General features: G+C 42.5%; 1 protein-coding gene across 3 annotated transcripts in view; it reads left to right on the plus strand.

Moving 5' to 3' along the window:
* ncanb (neurocan b) overlaps positions 1-23,552 on the plus strand; it is a 245,880-nt gene that overhangs the window by 118,778 nt on the left and 103,550 nt on the right. For all 3 annotated transcript variants that reach the window (XM_042483584.2, XM_088077889.1, XM_088077890.1), the window contains 4 exons: positions 943-1,070; positions 4,617-4,910; positions 6,937-7,788; positions 15,207-16,394. In XM_042483584.2, the coding sequence (XP_042339518.2) occupies positions 943-1,070; positions 4,617-4,910; positions 6,937-7,788; positions 15,207-16,394 (2,462 nt within the window). The remainder of the gene's footprint in view (positions 1-942; positions 1,071-4,616; positions 4,911-6,936; positions 7,789-15,206; positions 16,395-23,552) is intronic.

Genomic DNA, 23,552 nt, shown 5'->3' on the forward strand with positions numbered 1-23,552 from the left:
GGAGGAAAGTGTCCAATTAATACGGTGAAAAAAAATACAGACATCAGCCATCTCTTCATCAGCCACCAGGCAGAAAGAAAAGAGGCTGAGGCCAGAGACACTACAAGTTCTCTTGTTTTCCTCGGATGAAAAACAGGTCGCTGCATAAGAACTGCAGGTCTATGGTTATGTGCAGGAATGTGTGTTTCCTGCATGTATGTTTCATTGTGTGAGTTTGTGCATTTGTGTGTGTCTTGTCCTAGTACTTGGTAAGTCCCTGAATGCCCAGCGTAATCTTTTAATCAGCCTCTTTGCCTGTGCCCTGGTGCTGCTGGAATCAATGTTCTTGTGGAATAATTGCTCAGTTGGAGCCTGAATATAGATCGCTGTTTTCTCAGCCCCACAGGCATGCCAAGCCACTGAAGGAATTCCTGATTCTTTTAACCTCTCCTTGACTTTTTACCGCCACCTTGTTCTCTCTAAAGCTTGCCGAAGTTCTTCTACTAGCAGAGCATTAAACACACTTTGAAACAATTTTAAATAAAATGAAGGACAATTTTGCTGTGCACTGAGGGCAGAATTATTAAAAGACGCAAGATATTATCTGCTGAAGTGCTTTCCAGTTGTTGTCCTGAGGTTGTTGACATGTAGTGAATGTCACTGAATGACTCGCTTTGGCATTTCAGCCAATTTCAGAGGGTATGTTTGTGTGTTTACTTTTCCTTCTTCTTTCAGTAATATATTTGGGTAATCTCTGGGAGGAAGATATGCTTAAAATCATTGTATTCGGGGCAGGAGATGATAAAAGTGCAGTTCGGTTTTTCATCTTATTTTGTATGCTTGTGAACACAGACTCATCTCCGGGGAGACGAGTTTGTCTGTGGCTGCCTTTTTCACAGCCGGGCTATATTAATTTCTCTTTTTCTTGCCCTGTCTGTCCCCGTCTCTTGGTCTTCTCCACAGGTATCCCATCCAGTCACCTCGGCCCGGTTGCTATGGTGATCGGGAGGACTCACCTGGAGTCCGTAACTACGGCGATAGGTCCCCTGATGAGCTTTTTGATGTCTACTGCTTCGCTAAGAAGCTTCAAGGTAGGAGTCAGGAGCTCTGGCCATAAATTTGGGTTTAGTCATGCATGGGTCCACTAAGCCGTGGGTGTGCAGTGCGAGAACGCTGTAGCCAGGACTTAATACTCTGTTAGCGTTGAAAGGAAGAGGGCTGTAAGAGAGGAGAGGTTGTGGAAGCAAGAGGGAGAAAGAGAGACAATATTGAGTCCAGCTGTCATGTTACAACCTCCTGCAGGCATCAGCTAAGTGGGTCAGTAGTGTTATCCTAAAACCTTATTTTTTGATATGCAGTGCCACAGGCACTTTTTCTGTTCTGACATAAGCTGCAAATACGGTTAACTCCTTGAAACCTGAAATTGGCTTGATCTCTTTCAATAACACGGAAAGCAGGCAATAAACAACTTTAAAAAATAACCAAAAAATGTGCAAGAAAGTAGTAAAAAGTTACAAGAAAATTACCTAAAATTAGCCAAACAAAAATAGAGGTAAAAGAACAGAAGCAGGAACTGAGGGGAACTACAGTCAAGTCAAGTTGATATTATTTATAAAACCCATTATCACAAATCAAAATGTTGAAGTTTTGGATTTATACCTACAGGGAGGATGAAAATAGATATTTATTTTTATCAATGTCCACACAACTGAAGGCCTTCGCTCTTCCACTATTTAATTTTTAAGATCATCAAGCAACTACAGTTTCTAGCCTCGACCCTCGCTGCTCCTTCCACATCTGATCCTTAGATATGTGACATTATTGAGGCGAACCTCGTGACCTAACGCCCACTCATACATGATAATGCTTTTTACCATATATCAAACCAACTATCTTGTATGCTTAAAATCGGCCAGAACTTTCACTCTGTTTCCACCTTCAGTCTGACATTGCCTCCACTTTAACTGGTTTTCCCTAACAAATAACTAATTACCAATGTGTCCGCCTGAATCTGATTTTTAATTTTTTTTTCATTTAAATGTAAAAATTTGAATTCAGGCAGTAAAGTATAAACCAAATCTATACCGCCCAGCATCCACCTGTAGACTCTGACTTTAAGTTCCCGAGGGGGAAATTATTACCATCACTCTCCACTCGTTGCTGGGCTGAGCTCAGAGTTTGCTTATGGGGTGTCACAGGGTCAGGGCATAAATGCCAAATATCAACACTGCACATATTCTACATTCACAATCAAGTCAGCAACAGTGGACAGACTGATATGTTAACGGTTTGTTACATTTGCATATTTTTAAAAACAATCACAAACACAGCAGGTTTTCAACAGCATCATCAAAAACACCACAGGGGTTAGACTATCTGGGTCACTTGTTATGAGGTGGTACCATCACAACTGTTATTGAGCATAATAGTTACAGTACCAGAGCTATTTATAGATATGAACGCCCTGTATGTGACTGAGATGCTGAGCAGCGAAGATTGCAATACCACCTGTAGACTTTGTATCCAGCAGTTAAAATATAATTATGTGAAATTAACAACCTGATTTAAACAATCAGCAGATAATTGTCTTCAATCAAACTGAAATAACAAGCTGATACATAGCTGGTGTTTTCTCACTTATTCTGTAAAAAGAAAACAACAACCAGAAGCTGAAATATTAGGCTCCATACACAACCGTCTACTTCAACCTTCTTTAAAAATGCTACATCACTAGATTTCTGTATGGTTTAGTTTGCTGTATCAGAGTATTTTTTATTCTGTCCTATTTTTTTATTTCATCATAAATCAGTATTATTTAAGAGCTTTTCACCAGCCTTCAAATAAATATCTCCATCATCTTTTATATTCATCTCAGACTTCACTCCTCAGATTAACCCCTTTTCTCCTTCTTTCCTCTTTTGTTTGCATCTCCACCCTTTACCCCCCATCTTGGTTCAATAAATCAGCAACACCCTCCTTTACTCTCAGCATAAATCTCCTGCATCCTCATATCGTACTCCATCTGTTCTCCACTTCTCGTCCCCACTGTCCACTCCTCCTGCTCATGCTTTTTTCATCACACACTGAACTGCCAGTGAATTTTCTGATCATACGTTTTATTTGTGCTGCACAGACATGGTGGTCCTTTTGAGCTCTCTGTCTGGCTCGCTGAGGCCCTATTTTTGCATCACTATTTAATCCACATCAGCCCCACCTCTCTTCAGCTTCTTCTTTCTTCTCCTTTCTTCTCCTTCTTCTTCAGTCACGGTCTGTGTGTTCGTCTTTCTCTTAGATCCCTTTTTTCAGCTGCTTTGAATTCAAAGAACTGTCTTTATATAGTCAGTTCTTTGAATTACACATGCTTTTTTAATGCTTTTATGCAAAAAATAAAGTGCATTCTTACGCATAGCTAGAAAAACTTTGCTTTTATCACACAACTCCAAGTCTCCACCTCTTATTACTTTGTCAGAGTTTATGAAGGAGAAGAAGAAAATGACTGGAACTTAATGCCTTTAAAGACAGAAAGAAGACACTGTGGGACTCATTTGTTCGCATCATGTAAAACACGCACATACAAAAATGTAACTTAATCAGTTTGTACAACCAAACTCTCGAACTTGTCAAAAACCTAAAATCATAGGCCAACTTAGCAAAGACAATCATTGTCTGAAGGCTAAAATGCCTTCAGTCTGTAAACCATGCATTGTAACACACTGAATTTATTGCTTTGCGGATGATACTGATCTATTTATTTAATATTAATGAAATTAAGACAGTCATGTTTGGACGATCAGGTTACCTCTGCAAGTTTTTTTTATTAAGCATCTCACAGTCGACCCTTTGTTAAAAATCTTGGTGTGAGTTTTGACAGCTCTTTCAAACCTTCCATTTTCCGGTTTAGGCTTTTATCTAAGGTAACGGCATATCTCTCTATCAGAGATCTTGCGAGACTTATTCATGCTTTTATTATCTCTCGTCAAGACTATTGTAACTCTGTGTGTGTGGGTATAGATCAGTTGTCACTTCGTCTGCAGTCAGTACGAATTAAAGTTGCTCTTCTTCTTAAAAGAAAATGGGATCATGCAACACTAGCATCGGCCTCCCTTCATTGGCTTTCCTGGCCATTTAGGATAAATTTAAAGATTTTATTGCTTGTTTTTAAGGTTTTAAACAGTCTGGCACCACCTTATCTTGCAGAACTATAACATCCTCACCCTCCAGTTAGAGCACTGAGGTTGACTGATAAGATGCTGCTAAATGTTCCCAGAAGAAGACACAAAAATGGTTGCATTTGAGCTTTTGCAGTGGTTGCCCCTAAATTCTGGAGCAGCTTACCTATTCAAATAAAAACTTCTCACACTATAGAAACCTTGAAGCCGCTGCTGAAGATCACATAGAATTGAGCGTGACTTCATCATCTGTTGTCTTATCCTCGCTTGTGGTGTAATTTGCTCTCTATTGTGTTTATTGTTGCGTCTGTATTTATTACATATTGTATGGTATTTATTATTTATTTCTGTTTTAATATTTTGTTCCTGTCCAACACTTTGGTCAGCTTTTTAAAATGTGCTCTACAAATAAGGTTTGACTTGAGTGTGCTGAACTCCTCGTCTCTCTTCTCCTTCGTCTCCTCCCAGGTGAGGTCTTCCACTCCACAGTGCAGGAGAAGTTGAGCCTGGCCACAGCCTCCACCCACTGTCATTCCCTTGGAGCCCAGCTGGCCACTGTCGGGCAGCTCTACCTCGCCTGGCAGGCCGGCCTGGACCAGTGTGACCCGGGCTGGCTCGCCGACGGCAGCGCCCGCTACCCTATCAATGTTCCACGGAAGAACTGTGGCGGAGACGAGCCCGGGGTGCGGACCGTCTACAACAATCCCAACCGCACTGGTTTCCCCGACACCACAGCTCTGTACGACGCCTACTGCTACCGAGGTACTGCCGGCTCTGTGATGATAAATTGGTGCACCATCATTGTGATAATTGCCATGGCAACGGCAGAGGGGTCTGGGGACTTGCTTTCCATTCTGGTTTTTAATTAGCACAACATGTTTGTGTCACACATGAAGTAGTTGCGAAGAGATTGTGTGACATTTGTGCCCCCTCCAGATGGATGTGAGGGCTTGTATGTTGTGGGGAGTGAAGCCTTAGAGAGAGAGAGACAGAGATAGAGAAAGACAGCAGCAGAGAGGAAAGTGAGATATAAAGGAAGAACGACAGAAAGGGTGAGAGCATGAATGAGACCAACTGGGGTTTGTAGTGACTCTGTCTGACCTTTTCTTTTATCATGTGCCAACCCAGACTGGAATACATTAGTCTGATCATCACTTTAGATTGACTTTACACCACATGCTGTTCGTTGATATTGTGTATGTCCTGGATTATCAAACATACAACCGTTTGTACAGGGATTGTTGTTACAGAACCAAACAACGCAAGATTCATGCTGCTCCAGGGTGTGATTTTAGACAGCATGCTGGCATTGCTAAAACAAAAGAGATGTGACGGGCTTGACACGACAGCATCAGCCTCTAGTGTGACATAAAACATTCTCAGCACAATAAACAATAACAATGACATAACATGTCAAGAACAGTTAACAAATTAATTAACAAATAACAATCTGTCTCTGTTATATGGCGGCTGATCTCATAGTCTGCTCGAAGGGTAAGGAGCTCCGGAACGTCATTGTTTTCCCAATTTGTGGTTATTTATGCCCGCTGTTCTACTTTTTGAGTTAAGCCCTAACGGCTACTTTTTAAATCTCCAGTGCCGAGTCACACCGATGCCGGGACATCAACAAAAGCACATGGTGGGATTAGCTGGTGAAAAATATCTGACAGGTTCTGTCTGGACACATCTTGGACTGACAATGCCTGTCCATATACCAAGCTGCCGCGGCAGATGCTATGCATTGTCTGGCCATTCAGCGGCGTATCATAACACTGTGACTGATTTTGTACAGCTGTGTATTTAGCTGAAGGTGCCAGTCAGGGTGTCATATAGCCACGAAAGGTGGCTTTTGGCATCATGATCAAACACCAAAATCACTGCAAAAGTGGTAGTATATGACTGAGGTTGGCATAACATGTCATCAGAAAGGACACACCTGCCCATGATCCCATTCTGCCAGCTGTTCTGTTTGTATAGAGACCATTTTGGCGCTGTTAGTACCTCAAATGGCTGCTTAACGGTGAGAAAACTCTGTGCCTTATTATGCACTTGTACCTTTTATGTAGAATGGCGAGACAGCATAATGGAGTGATATTTTCCACCTTGCACAAGCGGTATATAAAGGGCTCATGATTCTATTTTTTGTTTTTCTGGCTTTCGTTGATTGTTACAGACTCCAGACTGATATTTGACAATTGGATCTCCACGGATGGAGGAAAAAAAAGTGACATTTTCATCTCTCACAGTGTCAGCTTATGAAATTTTCATTGAAGCGAAACATCCACATAACCCAATCATTTAAAGTAAACAAGAACAGCATGAGAGCAGAGCAGCAGTGCATTTGTCAAAACAAACAGCTGATAGATGAACCTCTACATCGCAAAGCTTTATGCACATTTACATTAATATTTATAACAAATGATGTCTTTCAGACTGCTACAAGTGGATTAAAATGTTAATATGTTTTGTTTGATGGCATAAATTTGGCTCGTGTAAATAATATTGTCGATGCAATCTCATTAATATGGCATGAACACGATGTATGCGCGCTTCTTAATTTGAAAATTATTGGATTTTGTGGTAGAAAAATTAGAACCACACATGGTAGAACTTGAGTCCAACGCTGTGCAGCATGCTCTGAATTTAATCTTGTGTGAGTCATAATAACAGGTTTTCAGCAATAGGAGGAGAGCGGTAAAGTGAGTTCAGAGCTGTGTTGTGCAGGAGTAGATAAAGCAGGTCGAGTGAAAAACTGCTTTTTCTGAAATGTGTCTGTTGTGTGTTGCAGCCCACCAGTCAGCGGGAGTCCAGGCTGCTGAGGCGCAGGCTTTGTTCCAACCCAACCCAGCAGCAGAGGCCACCTCCTCAGTCACTGAAGCCCAGCCTAGCATGCATTTTTCCAAAACTTCCACCTGGACAGGCTTGGTTGACTTGGACAACGAAAGTGTCCGCTCCATTGCTGGGAACAATAACTCTGCTGAGATCTCTGAAGAGCACGTTGTCATCCACTTAAGGCCGGAGGAAGACTGGGATGAAAAACAGGACGGACCCAGAGTCAGCCAACCCAGCCAGGAGGAGTCTGGCCCAAAGAATAGCAACACTATGGGCCTTTCTGACCTCGAAAACCTGGAGAGCCAAGGAGGTTCTGCTCACGAAGAAGAAGACGCTGCCTCTTTTGGATCAACATTATCCTCCGTGACTTCTTCCACTCCTCAGCCTCAGACTGGTAACAGTGTGTTGGCTGAGTTTGTTAACACTCTGATGAGACCCTTCAGGTACTGGAGAGGAGGCGAGGAGGTGGAGGCAGAAAAGGCGCTCTCAGGGCTTGAGGAAAAAGCAGGAGAGAACCAAACGCAGGGAGAAGCATCCAGCAGAAACCCGAGTATACCAAAACCAAGTGGAAACAAGGGGAGCATGGACAATGCCATTCTGGAGCACAGGAGTGCTAGTTTTCCTTTCAGGACTCCTACCAGTGGAGTACAGAATCACGAGGAAGGGCTGTCTGAGCAGGAGAAAGAGGTGATGCCACTGGTCCGATTAGTGCCTGCAGTCAAAAGCACAGGGCAAAATGACACCACCACTCAGCCAGGACAACGAGCCTCCAGCACACCTGCGGACAACAATCCATCCAGCAGTAACGGTATGAATTCTCATTTTATTTTTGTGTGTATTTTAGCTCACCTTTAACCTTGAAAACCAATAAGAGAGTATGAAATTAAAATACAGATAAGGGTCAATTAAAACTCTCCTCTTTCACATGAAGGCCTGGTGCTTTTAAATGATGCTGATAAGCATAGGATCTGTTTATGTCATGGTTTTTATACTGTCTCTCTATTCCACTCTCTTGTCTTTTCCCTGGAGTATGCCGTAATATATTCCTCCTCAGGGCAATTTGAAGTATCGCTGTAGATTATATTAAACAGTAATTGCAAACAAACAAAAGGGGCACACCACGTACAGTAATGCACATTGTTGGAGTGGAGACCGCTCTGCCTCCATTGTCGTATTTATCGACAGAGTGCTTTGTTTACAGTACAGACTGTCAGAGAGAGTACAGGCTAAGCTTGCATTTTAATCCACTCTGCAATAAAAGGGTTTGCTTGCATATGTAATGTTTGTTAAGAACAAAGCAGACCTGCATCACAAATTACAGCTTATTTTGAGGGAGTTAAAGAAGTATCAGACTAAAAAAATGACTGGCATTAGCTGTGGAGAATATATTAAAGAAATAGATGAGAAAAACAAAAGAACGTGACCAGACATTGGCTCAATCCCAATAAACCCCTTACCACTTAGTCCTAACCCCACCGTTTTGTGCGTTCTCGTCTAGGGTTGGGGTGTCCTGATTCTTGTTGGGAGAGAGGAGAAAGGCGACGTGTTAGTACTACATGGCTCTCCAAACAGAGGTTTTTCAGAGGCACACTTCAAACCAAGTGTTGTAAGAAATCCTCGGCTTTACAAGCAACAGACCCCTAAGAAAGCGCTCAGCCTTGTTTCCAATATTTTCCGGTGGCTGCTTGCTGTATTGCAAGGGAAAAAAAGAGACGTCTGTAAAACTGTTAAAAGGAAACCCCAAACTTCAAACAAGGTCAATAATTACTCTTTTTATTTTGAATTTTTGAGCCATGGTGGTTTAACATTTGTAAAACTTTCCTTGAGCTGAGCAAAGAGTTTTAAAAATCTGTGATGTCATCACAATGTAAAGTCTACTGCTTTACATTGTACTCAGTACTCAGGAAAAAACGACCTCCGATTCGCAAAAGTTCAGTGGACCAGCCATTCAAGTCGGGATTCCAAAACAACAACTCGGTAATGTCCATGTAGACAGAGTCGGTTGTGTCGATGTAAAAGCAATACAGCTGTGCACACGGTGAATGGTATACAGAACTACCTGTCAATTTTTACTTTTATGAAGTGTCTGTTATGACACGTGCTATAACAGCTTCATAGCAGCATTTCCATTTCCAACCAGCTCATTTGTGTTTGATCGAATTCTTTGAAGGCATGTAGTAGCCAACTAGCCTGCTCCCCACGTCACTGTTAGGTACCTACATCGATGAATGTGCGTGTAGCCTACAGTAAGATCTAAAAAGAGCCAAAATGTTTTCTATGGGAGTTGGGGTGTCTGGTGCTTTGGTAGCTCATGTAGGTCCTCAGTACTTCAGATGTTCAGAGGCTAGCCAAACAAACATGAGTTTCCTGCAGGCATCCATGTTTTCTCGAGCAGATGCACTAGAAAGCATGAGAATGAACACAGAATCATCGACTTCCGACTTGTAACGCAGCATATGAGCCAAGAGGGAGCACATGGGCGGGACCAGTGGGAAAAACTATACTGTGAACATTTAGTTTGCCACATACTGGAAAAATTAAACCCAGAAGTTTTAGCAACTCCACTGGAATGAAAAGGCGCCATCTTGGCATCCGGTATCGAGGTATTATTATAGATCTATGACAAGCAACTAAAGAAATTTACAAATGTTTTTTTGCCATTAAAAAAGATTTTTAAAAATTCCGATAACCATTGTATTATGTTAGTTTAATGTTGTTTCTCCATGTCCATGTCTCATTCCCCCACCACAGAAATTGACAAAATTGAACTTAAGTCCAGTGGCGAAGTTATTGTCCTTGTTACCGCTCCTCTAATATCAGTGCAGGCTGGCAGGGCAGGAGCACAGCTGGCTGATGTTAGCCTACATAGCAACGCTAGTGCACTGGTAATGATGTTACACAATTTATGACTTGTCTGATAGATTCATTGGGTAAAACTTAAGCTGTGAACAAATTCGTGCATATTTGCAATGTCCGGCAACAGTTGTCCCATCTGTGTATATAAAGTGCATCAAAAGCTGGTGATGATGTATTAGAGTCTTGAAGATTTGTCCTATTTTGTAGGGGACGATAACACGACGCTTTGCGACTCTGGATCTAAGGGGCAAGTTGGCCCTTGAAAATATGGGGTAGTTTAAAAATTAAGAAATGAGATTGGGCCATGGATGGAAGAAATCTGTGTTCAGAAGCAAAGAGTGAAATGCTCCGGGGAGTATGAGAAGACCTGACAAACGCAGGGGTCCACTGTTAGTTAGTGTGTGAGCTGAGGAACCCGAAAGGCGCCGTCAGACAGTTAACATCCACAGTGGAGTGAATTTCCCTCAGGAATGATGCGCTGCAACACACAAGGGTAGTAAAGGTCACCCGGTCAGCGTTCATGTCTCTTTGAAAGCACCCTGGCACCAAACCCAAAATCACTTCCTCTAGCTTGTAACTGCAGGGGTAAAGGTGGACCAAAGATAAGAGGAACGGCTCACAACTGGAAGTCTGCTGGACCACCGGAGCCAGGCACCTGCAGTAAAGCCAAATTACACCTCAGAAACTGATCATCGGCCAAAAGTAGAGAAAAATGTAGCAGAAAGGAGCCGGATAGAGAGTGAACCGCCTTGGGTAAAAGAAGGCAGCTTTTCTTTTAATGGCCACCACAAATAACACATCCTTGGCATCAGCTAAAGGGGAGGATGCTAAGAGAGTCTCCCATCGTAAGCCAATAGAATTATTCAATAAAGGTGATAGGCTTTTCTCACCTACCAATTGCCGCATTTATTAATATAAACACTCACTGCTGTGCTACCTGAAAACCGATGCCAGCCCCCATGGTATTAATGAAAATCTGAGCTTTAGTCTGCATGCATTATTCACAGCCGTATCCAATTAAAGCGGAGGCTGGGCTGCACCGTTGTTCGCTCTCACCTCCATCTACGTCTCTGCCAATTAGGCCGTGGTTCTGTGAAGGTAGGCGGTAATGATCACTACAGTGAGGATGAGCAACACAAGAGGGGGATGAGTGGAGCGGGGAAGAGGGAAGAAACAGGAAGATGGAAGGGGGGTGGAGGGATGAGTCGTTTCTCTCTTTAATGTTGCCGTGATGGAAAGCTGCCCAACTGATGTCACTTTTTAAACTAGCATCAGTGAGCTGAATTAACTCTGTTATTGCACACCGCAGGCTATTCCTTAGATCTCAACACTCCTTAACTGATGGTGCCATGTTGCCTCTTTGATTGGGGGTTGTGTGTAAAGCTTTGCACTGCAGACGGCTCATCCAAAAATGATTTAAGTATTGGATCAAATTATTTTTGAAAAATTCGAAAAAAGGTCTCTGAATGTAGAGCGATGACTTAAATTATCCCCCCTGTGCATCAAAATATTTTGAACATTTTATTGAATGAATTTTGTTAAGCTCCTAGTTGAACGATGTGGCTCCAATAAACGCGTGCAGAATCTGAATGAGCTCTACGTGCAAGTCCCGGCTGTCTGTCAGGGAAACGCATGTCTGCTTCACACCCGTCACGTCAACCCAGGAGACCAAATTTATGCGATGGAAGACAGTGTGCTCTGACACTCAGTGTAGATGCTCCTGACATGATTCACATGGCCACGCAATAACTTCTCCTCAGTCTTTTTTATTAGACGCCATATCTGCAGATGGGCTGAGGTGGCATCGGTGCCAGCTCTCTCTGTCTCTCTTGTTGTCAGACTCCGCTTTCACAATTTAATATCATGTCTGCGTGACCCGAGGGATTCTCTCAGCCCGTTTACTCCAGTAAAGTGGAGTCAACACAGCAGAACCACTCACAGTGGAAGCACACAATTACCGTCTGAATGGGGTTTATTATAAGTTTGTTTTGCTGCTTTTTGGCGTTGAGCTGTGGCTTTTTCTCAGCCAGCAGATTTACAGTGTCAGAGCCGAACTTGCTCAAATCATCCAAACCTATGCCTAATTGTCTAATTTTATTTATTACATGGGTCATTACATAGATGATCAAACCAGATGAATGTGTTTAATTATTCTCACTTTCATCAGCGTGTGTAGTAAAAGTATGTAATTAGGTATTTGGATTATTAATAGGACAATTACGCCGGTCTACATGGCGCTTATGGAAATGAACCCCGGGCTCATAAACCTCGCTTGGGCATAAGGCAACAGCGGACCTTCTGAATAATTTACGCACATTTTAATATTTTATGCATGGACATATTTGTGTATGTTCTTCGTCTCGTGGTAATTTGTTGTGCTGGGTTGTGTTGCACACCCCCCGCTGTATTGCTGTACTTTTCAGACATGTTAACTGAAGTGAGGACAGCCAAAGCGAGGTGAGCGATGATGATTGGGGCAACACAAGCTGGGCCTCTCAGTAACACGACTGCAGTGCAGCCCTTTAAAAAAAAAAAAAGAGCAGCCGTGAGTCACACATGCAGACAGGATGAATTATTGATGGTGTAGACAGTGTCTGGTTGAAAGCTGTAAGCTGATAAGGTACAGTGGGCCACTTCATCTAAATAAACAGGTCTAGATGGAGCTTGTTGTGGAGCAAGTCATTTTCTTATCGAGTTGCAAGTGCTCCTGCGTTTTTCCACATGGCTTCTCCCACCACAGGCGAGTGTGTCCCTGCAGGAGGCTGTTTGGGGTAAAAGAATCCACAGGGAATAAGAAAACAGGGACAGAGAAGAGAAGTGTGAAATTACTTTGAATACATCCTTCCATCCTTTTGGTGTGTCTCTGCGTGCGTGCACACGTGTGTTTATGGGCTTCCATGAGGCTCCCGTTTTTGTCTACAAACTCCAGCAAATTTAGCAGCTGCACAGATCGGCTCCACTGGTGAGGAAAGGAGCCCAAAACATCCAAGTCACAGTAAATCACAGCTAACTGCTACTTTCAGTTCAACAAAAACTACACTTTGTCTACAGCTTAAAATCACAGAAGGAAAGGAGGGGAATTTAACCTTTTGAAACATGAGCAAAATGGCTTGATTTCTTTCAATATTATGGGAAGAAGACAATAAGCAGCTAAAAAAAAATCAGTAAAAAAGACAAGAAAATTACCTGAAAATCAGTAAAAAAAAAAAAAAAAAAAAAAATAAATAAATAAAGTTTTAAAAAACAAACATAAACTAACTTGTAAAAGTGCTTTAAAAAAATCATTTTGATTTTGAACATAATTCTAAATATCTAATTATGATAATGATAAATACAATTTTCTTCCCAATCTTCATTTTCCCTCTTTTTTCTAACTCTACTAATTTCTTGCAAATGTTTTACGAAATCACACCAATTTGCTCAGGCTTCAAAGATTTTAATACTTGTGAACGACGTCTGAAAGCAGCATAAAGATGTCACTCCAAGTTTCAAAAGGTTAAACCAACCCCCAGATACAATTTATACTTTATACTGTTTTTGCATGTATACATCTTTAACAAACAAAAAAGCACATGCTGGAATATGGAGATTTGGTGTTGCCTGGCCAGGATTGAAAATTGCAACCAACTGTCGTTCAGTAGTTTTTTTAACTGGAGCTAAATTATCCGCAGAGGTGTCCTCCTCTCCAAAACAAATGGACCAGGTAATTAATACAGATAAAAACTCTCAATAAAGTAGTTTCACATTACACATCAGTGTTTTCGCCCAGTGCTTGCGCACCTGTTAAGTGTGATAACTAAATGTGCGCTAACTCTATTTCTGATCCACACGTTCGGGAGTATTTTTCCAGAAGTTTTATTACCCCCAGAGGTCTCTTCCTCTCCAAAACAACCAGATTAGGTCATTTAAACAGGTAAAAATACAGTATAAAGCAGTTTCACATTACAAATCATTGTTCCTCCGTCACTGTTTGGCATGAGACGAGCCGTTAGTCCAGCACCTGCTACTTTGTGCTCACATTTTTTCTCTGATAACTTAAGATCCGGATGTTCAAGAGGTTTTTACTGGGACCACAATCATCCACAGAGGTCTCTTTCTCTCCAAAACAAAACAAACTGGTGATTTAAACAGGTAAAAAACACTGAATAAAGCAGTTAAAGTTGAAAAAATCTGTGTTTTTCTGATTCAACTTGTCGCAGAGGGCTAGTAGGAAAATGTTGGTGCAGCGTTTCAGACTTTGTAGACAAGGATCTGTTCCCTCTGTAGATATAATCAGCTCATTCTAAAGTAACAAAAACATGACATTTTATTATCGAGTGATAATACACTAAAGAAAACATACCAGCTATAGTCTGTTTCTGCCAATACTACATCCCCCTAAATCCCACACACACTTTTACACACTTTAATACATAAAAAGTCACCATGGAGCCTGTAGAGAAGAGAAAGCCCAATTGAAATATGAATATAAGAGCATATTTATGAATGTGACAGTTTCTGCATATAAAAAATATATGTAGCCGTAAATAATTTATTGAACTGGATAAAAATTGTGACTGTTTCTGGAGGTTATTTGGCAGTAAGACAGCTTTTGGGAAAATAGTGTTTCACATGTAATGAGATATCTTCAAGAAAGTTTTATACTTCAGGTTTAGGACCAATAGGATGCTTTAAAAACACTTTTTTTTTTAAAGTTAGAACTGTTTAGAACTGTTTGCGTTATTTTACATAGTAGGTTTCTGTATATGTATTTCTGTCTGTGCTCTGTTAGAAAAAGGCAATGACACATTAGAGCCACGCACCTGTCAGAATTTGGCAATATTTGAATTAAAATGTGAGACAGTTTGGTGGGTCGTTTCCTAATGACGTCTAGCCATAATACCTAAAGATGTTTTCTTTTTTGGTTGTTGCTTCTTCATTCTTAAATACATATTTTAAAGAGAAACGCCATGAACAGGTGGCACACAATCCAAATGGATGAGGTCTTAGTTTCTCCTTCAGTTTCTTCATGATTTCTACTCAGAGTTGAGTACATTAGAGGGATAGTTTTGATATTTTTGGGTTTGTATGAGTTACTTGCCCAAAGTAAAAATTGTTTTTTTGGTGTGGGCACAGAATAAAAGATTATGTGCAGAAAAAACGTATCAGTGACGCAGAAACGCTCATCCGGCAGTGATCACAGCGCTGATCCTAGCAGACTTCATCATTTTGAAACTCAGCTCCCTGTAACAGTTATAAAGGGCTCATATAAGCCAGGCTTGAGTTTTAATTGCTAATTCCACATGCATTAAATTAAATCCACCCCCGTCCTCCCCGTTCTCATTATGGAATCATATTAATTAGTCTATTCTGTCTCTTTGTTCCCTGTAGAATTCACTGCATCAGGTCCAAGCGAGAGATCACCACCCAGCGAACATGTCAATGTATCCGGCCCTCAGGGACCCCGAGGAGGCCCCGCCTTTGCTCCCGCCCCCAGCAGCCACTTTCGATGGGCCATCAAATCCATGCGAGCCTCCAAGCTCGGCCCTCCTGGGAATGTGGCTTACGTGGGTAAACGTCCCAACTGGGAGCCGATGGAAGCTAAAGCAGGGCCGCTCGAAGTGATGACCTTGCCCACGTCCCTTCGACAGGACATCCCGGAGAACTACTCAGGCCAGGGGAGGGACCAGGACGGAGAAGATGCTACTTCGCCAGCAGCTGCTAGAGCTGCGTCAGGAGAGGAGAAGGAGATCGAGGGGAGCAGTGATGGGAGTAACTTTCCTGGTGGGTTTGGATTGAAAGGCAACAACTTGGACACCAAGCAGAGTCCTGAAACAAAGTCTGCACTCGGCGAAAGCCAGACTGAGGCTGTAGCTGTGGCAAAGCACACTACTCTGTCCCAGTGGCAGCTCGTGCAGCAGCCCACCACCCCACCTCAGGGCTCCCAGGAGCCACACACAGCAGAGGAGGCCAGGGGGGAGATCCTCTACATCCGCCGGCCCACTGAGAACCTCTCCTCTGCTCCTTCACTGAGAGAAGAAAGTAGCTCAAATTCAGGTTTCACTTCTCTTTTTAGGAAGAACAGCAAAGACACAAGCAAAAATGAGGCTGTGACTTCCACACCTGAAGCACGTATGGAGGTGCTGACAACTTCTGAGGTGACCACAGTGGAGCTTCTGACAACCAGAGACACGCAGAGGACGGATCCTATCACGACAGCAACCCCCACAGAAAATTCCTCGGAGAGAACCACCACTGAGGAGTCTTCTATTTCTATATCTTGGGTTCAGGAAGAGACGGAGAAAACAACACCTGACCCGCACCTCACAGCTACACCAGCACCTGGATCTCACACCTCTACGGGAGTCATTCAGTTGACTACGTTTGCGTCAGACTCCAATGTCGGCGCCACACAAATGGAATCAAGGTCGGCAGTGTCGGAGTCTTTCGTGGTTGGAAGTCGGTGGACACCTTTCAAAGACATGAGCACAAAGTCGGAGGAACACAAAACTACAAAAGACACAAACAACCCTTTCGGCATCCTCGTACCCAACTGGGCGTTCGGGCTGATCCCATCAGGTAAGTGAGCTCCCGTTGAATGAACTTCACCGTCACTATTATCTTCATGATTATGAGTGATTATTTAATCAGTAGCCATTTATTTAATTATGTACGCAGCTCAGTGTGAGACAGGAACATCACTCACTCCATCGCTGTCCTGAAGTGACACACAGTACAGAGACGGCATCGTTTTAGCGCTGCTGAATGCCCTCCGCCCGAGTTCACGGCCTCTGCAAACCACCTCAAACATATAAACCTCTCTTTCCTTACTGTGTCTGTCTCTTGTTGTTTCATTCTACATCTCGCCTCTCTCCCGCTCTGACACGCATCATGCATTCTTAATCCAGGCTTGCCCTCCCTTCCTGGAGAGACAGCTCCAGACAGCGAGGCAGTGCGCTGAGGTGAGACCAACTAGGTCTTAGTGAAGTAATTAGCGGGTCAGAGTGAGTGCAATTAGGTGAACTGGGGAGACGCAGAGATCCTAGTCCCCAACAAATCAATGTAGACACAAACTACAAGATGGGACTTGTAATTGACTCCGGTCGCTTCTCTGTTCTCATTTTCAAGTTTGTCCATGTGCGCTCGGCTCTTTCTCTCCTGGCCGGCTCAACTTTCCCGTCTCGCACTCCATCCCTGAACTTCACAATGATAGCGGTGTCCGTGCTGTTTGCCTCAGCGTGCTCACATTGATTTCTTTTGATAGTTAATGGACCTGCTGCTGTGGCAGAAAACAACAGACTAAATAAACATAACAAACACTATATTCTGAGGACCGCTCGTCTCTTCCTCGTCTGAATTTGTAATCTTAACAACCAAAAATGTGTTTGCTTATGTTTAATGTATCCGTCTGTAATGACTGCAATATTTATTGCACGTTTCTGCCAATGTAATGTCACTCAGTCATCCGAGGCTCAGTGCATCTGCTATTTTTTGGGTTTTGGAAATACATTTTCAAAATTATGACATGGATCATTAGTCATCCTGCTCAGAAAAGTGCACAACTTTTCCTCATAAGTCATGACAGCGGTCAGAGCTGGTAGAGATAAATTTACATGAAGCCTTTTTTGTTGCAGTCATTAGTATAACAGCCTATTCAGAATATATTCACTTCATGTTAACACCTCAGTTATGCAGAAATTTAGTTCTTTCCATAGAAATTTTGTAAGCATTTTGCAGTATGTTTGGCAGATTAAAATTTGTCATGTGCTTTAAGGTAACTTTCAGACTGGGTTGCAGCCATGAGCAGATAATGAGGCAATGGACCGCAGCACCTCTCTTATATAGGAGCAAGAAACTCATACTTCTCCTTGTGGCTTATGTGTCTGTTTGAGTACATTCTTTGTCTTTTTTTCTGAAATTTTGTGTCTCTTTATGGTCATTTTGATTCTCTTTCTGGTTGGTATGTGCTAATTTGACATCACATTCATGTGAAAGCCCAGGAGGTCCCATGACACTTTGGCTTGATAGGCCTGTTCAACAATTTGTCTATGATTGCAGCCGCTAAAAGCGCCATAAATTGCACATCCATTGATGCTGCTATCTGCCCTGTCCCAAAGTCCAATTCCTAAAGAAAATCGAGCTAATGCTATTACGGCTTAAACACTCACATGAAGTTTTGCCGTTTTTTTAGTACAGTTTCTTTCTTTCCTTTTTTTTTTTTTATCAATGTGGCAATGTACAAATGTTGCCTTTGCACCAAGAGCACAAAGGGAAGATTAATGACAGAGAGAAAGTGAAAATTCTTAAATTCTCAGACAGCAAGCCACAAGTCATAGTCGACAAGGGAAAGAGGCTTTCCTGAAAACTTCAGGCAGTCTAGAAAGTCTGGGCTTGACATCCTTATAAATTCAGTTATCATCATCTCTCTGAAGACATGTATGATTTTACTGCAGCTGTGTGTGGCTGTTACCGCCGATCTTTGTGAATTGGAGTGTTTTCATAATGAGGCTCATTTGCATTGAAAGGCAAATTTTGAACTAAACATATGCAGAAAATACTGTACAAATAGCACAGGAGTCTGAGATGTTGTTTGGTGGCAGCGCAGTCAGGGATGCATTTGAGAATTACACAGTTTCCTTTTGTCATATTTATGAAAGCTTAGTGGCCACAAAATCCACAGAATTCTTGTGTGAAAAAAACTGGCATGGATGGCTTACTGAACAGGCCTACTGGTCACTGTTGAAGGGACCCAAAGTCTCAGGGGACCCCTATGGCCTTCACCTCCAAAATGGCACTCAAATTAACATGTGCCAACCAGGAAGAGACTCAAAATGACTACAGAGAGACACAAAAGACCACAACGAGATGCAAAGGAACTGCAAAGTGACACAAGATAACAAAAACAGGCAAAAACCACAAATGGACACAAAACAGCCAAAAACGAAAAGTCAAAATATTGCCTCAAACAGACACAAAAGTGGGGTGACCTCTAGATCACCTGGTCAAGTGCCTCCCATGTAGACTGAAGCCTTTGCAATCGCCCAGTTCAGTTCTGACCTGTACGACCTGTCTCTTTGTTACCTTTCCTGTCTCTAAGGCCGTCCTATCAAAAAGGGAAAAAATGCCTAAAAAATTCTTAAAAAAGGGACTCAAAAGTACCACAATAAGACACAGAATTACCTCGAAGAGGTAGACTACAAAAAGACACAAATTAACCACAAGGAGTAAAAAAACGATTGAAAAGAGACGCAAAACCACCACACTGTCTTTGTGTCTTGTCCTCTGTAGGAAAGGTGGTGGGGCCCTTTTTGTATCTATGACAGGCGCCACTTGCCTCAAAACCATTGTCGGAGTAGTACATGTATGTACGTCTTTCCCAGAAACATTGCACATCTTCCCTTTAATAACAGCAGGAAGATATTCTGATAAAACTGTGGTTTCAGTAGAAAGGGCAGCTGAAAAGCAATAACTTTACAAAGGCTCAGCACAGATGCAGTGCTGTATTGAATGCTAAATGTGGAACATGACCATGACAGTGAGCTTATCACTTGAAGTAGTGAACATGTAATTGAGATTTCAAGAAGAGAAAGATTTCGGTTCATGTAATTGCCGCTCAGGGACACTGGCTTACTTCAGATTGAATAGAAGGTTGTTTATTACAAGAGGAAATTAAAAAGAAAACAGGAGTACAAGAGTGCCTTTTTTCATCTTTATCAGTATTTCTGATACAGTGACATTTGAATGGACTGCGTGGCCCTGCTCTTGTTGAGTGATTAGAAGCAGGAGGCCCCTCCCTCGGAGTGACCTTTCGTAGTTGTCAGTTATAGTACATAGATAATTACAGGAATGGCTGTCTGCACATTAAGGCAGAGAGATAGATACAGAGAGGAGGGAAAGGGCAGAGGGATGGACAGCTCTGGGGAGGGAGAGAGGGGTGAGTGTGTCCTCTACGATGCTGTAGGTGGGAGTACATAAACCTCTTTAATCAATGATCAGAGACTACACTAACACAGTCCCATGGGCCTCCAGAGAGCACGTTGTTTCTCCTCTTCTTTTTCCCCTTCCTTCCTCCTTTCTTTCTTTACATTTCTGCACCACCTTCCAAATCTTCATTTATTGTTTGTTATCAGGCCATTCTCAGCTCCTCTGTGTCCTATTTGGCCATATATCAGAGTGATAAGACGCTGGTATATAATGCAACATCCAGCTTTCCAATTCCCCATCGCTCTGGCCTCCAGCTAAACCCACACAGATGGGTGGACACACACACACACACACACACACACACACACACACACACAAAAAGTAAATGTATGTGAAGAAGCACCAGCATGCCAAGCTCTCTCGGGAGTAAACCTCGATAATCCACCCCACATGTTGTGCCATCACATAAAACACACACACACACACACACACACAAAATAAGTCTTAATCCTCCTCTGCGAACACTGCGAGAAAGTAAACACGTCTCATTTTATTTCTTTTTTAATTACTCATATCTTCATTTCCATATTGTATAATCCTTATGTCAGTATTCAGTGAAGTTTGTAACACCTCAAGAAAAGTTACAAAAGTGGCTTTTAGTCTGGAAAATCCCAACAGGCGTGGAAATTTACCCAATGGTTCAGAGCACCCGCATCCTGCCGTGCAGGGTGACGGAGCGAGGCGGGGCGGATACAGTAATGGCTGTCTATCCAGCCTTTAAATTACCAATGCCAGTCTGATACCCTGGCAAACAGGGAACAGGATGCCTCTGAGTTATTGCCTTCTTGACTAAAGCCTTGTCCCGGGCTCAAGATGGATCAGACCTCTGGCAACATCAATAACGCAGCAGCCTGCCCCTCAACCAAATTAGAGTGTTAAATTTGGAGGAGAAGGGGCAGTAGGTTGAAGCGTGTGTGTGTGTATTTGGAGATGGAAGGGTGGGGGAAGAGGGAGATAAATGGAGACAGGGGCAGGCTGGGGTGGCATATTATCAGTATAGGTCTGTGGATAGATGTTCAGTTTGTCTGCTGGCTGTTGGAGTCCTTGGATAGGCTGTCTGGAGCAGCAAGAGGGCACATTCTCGCTGCTGCATATAGAAGCCTATTGATTTTCCTGCCTCTCCCTCCTTGTGTCTCCAATCTGTTTTTTCTTCCTTCTTTCTCTTCTCTGTCTCTCCCTTACATGCTTTTTTTTCTCCCTCGCTAACCGTCTCCCTGACTTTATGTCTTTTATTACTCCTCTGGTCATTGTTATGACTCTCGCTGGCATAATGTTTTGATAGCCTCTTGAACTCCGATGTGGTACACCACAAGGCTGTCAATTGCCGTCTAACCGTATCTGTCCCCCGTACGATCCTCAGCCTCGACAGGATCCCCGTCACTGCCTTTTAAAATACAGAGTCACCTCCCTTAAATCTATCCACTGCCTAATCTGCCATCCTGCTTTCCGCTTCTTGTCTCCAAGTTTCTCCTTTTTCTTTCTTTTCATGGTGTAATTCCTCCATTTTTCCATATCAAACACTCCTGCTGAATCTAATCCCGTGCTATTGGCTGCTGCATATTAAATGAATGGGATTTGTTAAAGAACAGCCTTGAGGGACACTGGGCTCCATCGTGGTGTGGGATGAAATGTCGTTACACACCACTCTGTGCTGACTGAGCACCGGCTTTTTGTATCCAGTGAACCAGGGGAATAACGAAGCAACCAAAGTGTTGAAAATGAGCTTAAATAGGCTGTGGTGAGAAATCACACTGAGCCCTTTTGTGCACATCGCTGAATGTTGATAATGATAATGCGTTTTAAAATCCACTGAATTCGCTTTAAGTCCGCACTGTCAGGCTCTCTGAAAACACCTGTCTGTATTCCTGGAAAAAATGCTTGTGCCTTTTTCTCCGCAGGGTGAAGGCTGTCCGCTCTCGTTAAGTCGGAGCTAAAGAAGGCCACTTTTAAAAACAAAAACCCTGTTTATACAAAAACAGCAAAATCTCACCACTGCCGCTCTCACAGAAAGCAATCGACGCTGACTCATCTTACTGGCAAAGTCATATCCTGCGAGGCTTTTCTTTGTGACCTCAGACTGCCTCATGTTCATGTAATCGGTGCCAACATGGATGACAACTTTGCTAAGCTGGTGATGTGTTTCCTGATTCTCCCCACGCAAAGCCAGCACCTTAAGATTAGCCTCTAAGTCGGGAGCTGTGGTCCCAGCTAAACTGCTGCTGGCGATGCTGATCTGATATTGCAGGTAATGGAGACCCTGTTACTGTAGCATGTGTTGTTTAACCCTGGGGCAACAGGGCTGGCATCGATAAAGCAGTTGGCAGATGGGGTGGGGGAGTGGGGGGCAACCAGAGACCAGGCCCCGCTGTTTCCTCTAGAGCAGTGGTACTGAACCTACAGCCACAATAGGGCGTCAGGTGGTAAATAAATTGATCCACAATGAGATTTTTTTTGTACCATGAATTTAAATAAGGAGAATCAAAATAAAGGTGGACCCCCAACGGAGGTCTGGGCCAAGCCCTGAATGTCCTCAATTCCCAGGAATGCCCCTGAGTACTCAGGGTTCCTGCAGATCCTTTAAAAGTCTTTAAAGATGGGCGCCCCACATACAGATCCTATGTTCTTGCTGCAGCTGCCACGGGATCGAGTCCGGCCTCTGCCCTTTGCTGCATGTCATCCCCTCTCTCCCCAGTCACGCTTCAGCTGTCAGCTGTCAAATAAAGGCAAAAAGCCCCAAAATAATTTAAAAAAACTCAAGAAAAATCTTAAGAGGCATTAAATTTACCCTAAATTGGTAACAAAATATCTTAAATCAGTCATTCAAAAGTATTAAAAATGCTTAGACATGAGGAGTAAGATGTTTATAACCTCGTCTCTTTTTTTTTTTACACTGTATTCAAAAATCTCCAAATAATTGGTAACATCTATTTATTTAAATAATTTAGTGAATTTTAGCCTATAAAGGTAAAACATAATTCATTGTTTTTCACTTGTTCCATTATAGAAGTTTAAAATCAGTTAAGTTTTAACATTAACAATAAATCATGATTTATACCGAGTTAAACATTTGAGCAAACTTTTCCCTAACTCTAAGTAATTGATCTTGGTTCATGTTTATTTATTTTTTCAGTTTTGATTGTTGTAAAATTCTGAGTGGCATTAAAAAGTTTCAGACAGTCTTAAAGCTAACTTGCCCTAAGCTGTAGGAACCCTGTGTACGCCTGACCTGCACCTCCTTTTGCTGCCACAACAAAACCTGGTGATTATTCAGCCTCTGAAGCCTGATCACAGGCAGGCGCATTGTATTTTCTCGATTGTATGACCCAGAGCTCCCATTATAGCAGATAAATGACTAACTCTTTTGACTGCTACCGGTGGAAGATCCGCAGCAGAACAGGTTTTGCTGTTGTTTTTATGAATAATTTAGCGCATCACAGCCCTCTGAAGATCAGTCGGGTGGCAGACTAAAGTGTTGTGTTAACTAGAATCTAGCTAGAAACGCCTCTGCGTACACCTGACCCAAACAGGGCTGCTGCAACTCCATTTGCCTCTTGGCAACGATGAGTGAAGAGAGCAAACGTTGAAAGGTTGAAAACGGGCAATTCATTTATTATTTGCAATGATAAATATTAGTAATGTTTATTTATTTACTGGCCGCTGGCCTTCTGTCATTTTCCAAAAGTGACTCTTGGGCAAAGCAAGTTGAGAATCCATGATCTACAGTAACTTCAGCTGGGATTAGCTGGTCTAACA

This window comes from Plectropomus leopardus, chromosome 5, assembly GCF_026936395.1.
Source record: "Plectropomus leopardus strain MGB_pleo_1.0 chromosome 5, ASM2693639v1, whole genome shotgun sequence".
Classification (NCBI taxonomy): domain Eukaryota; kingdom Metazoa; phylum Chordata; class Actinopteri; order Perciformes; family Serranidae; genus Plectropomus; species Plectropomus leopardus.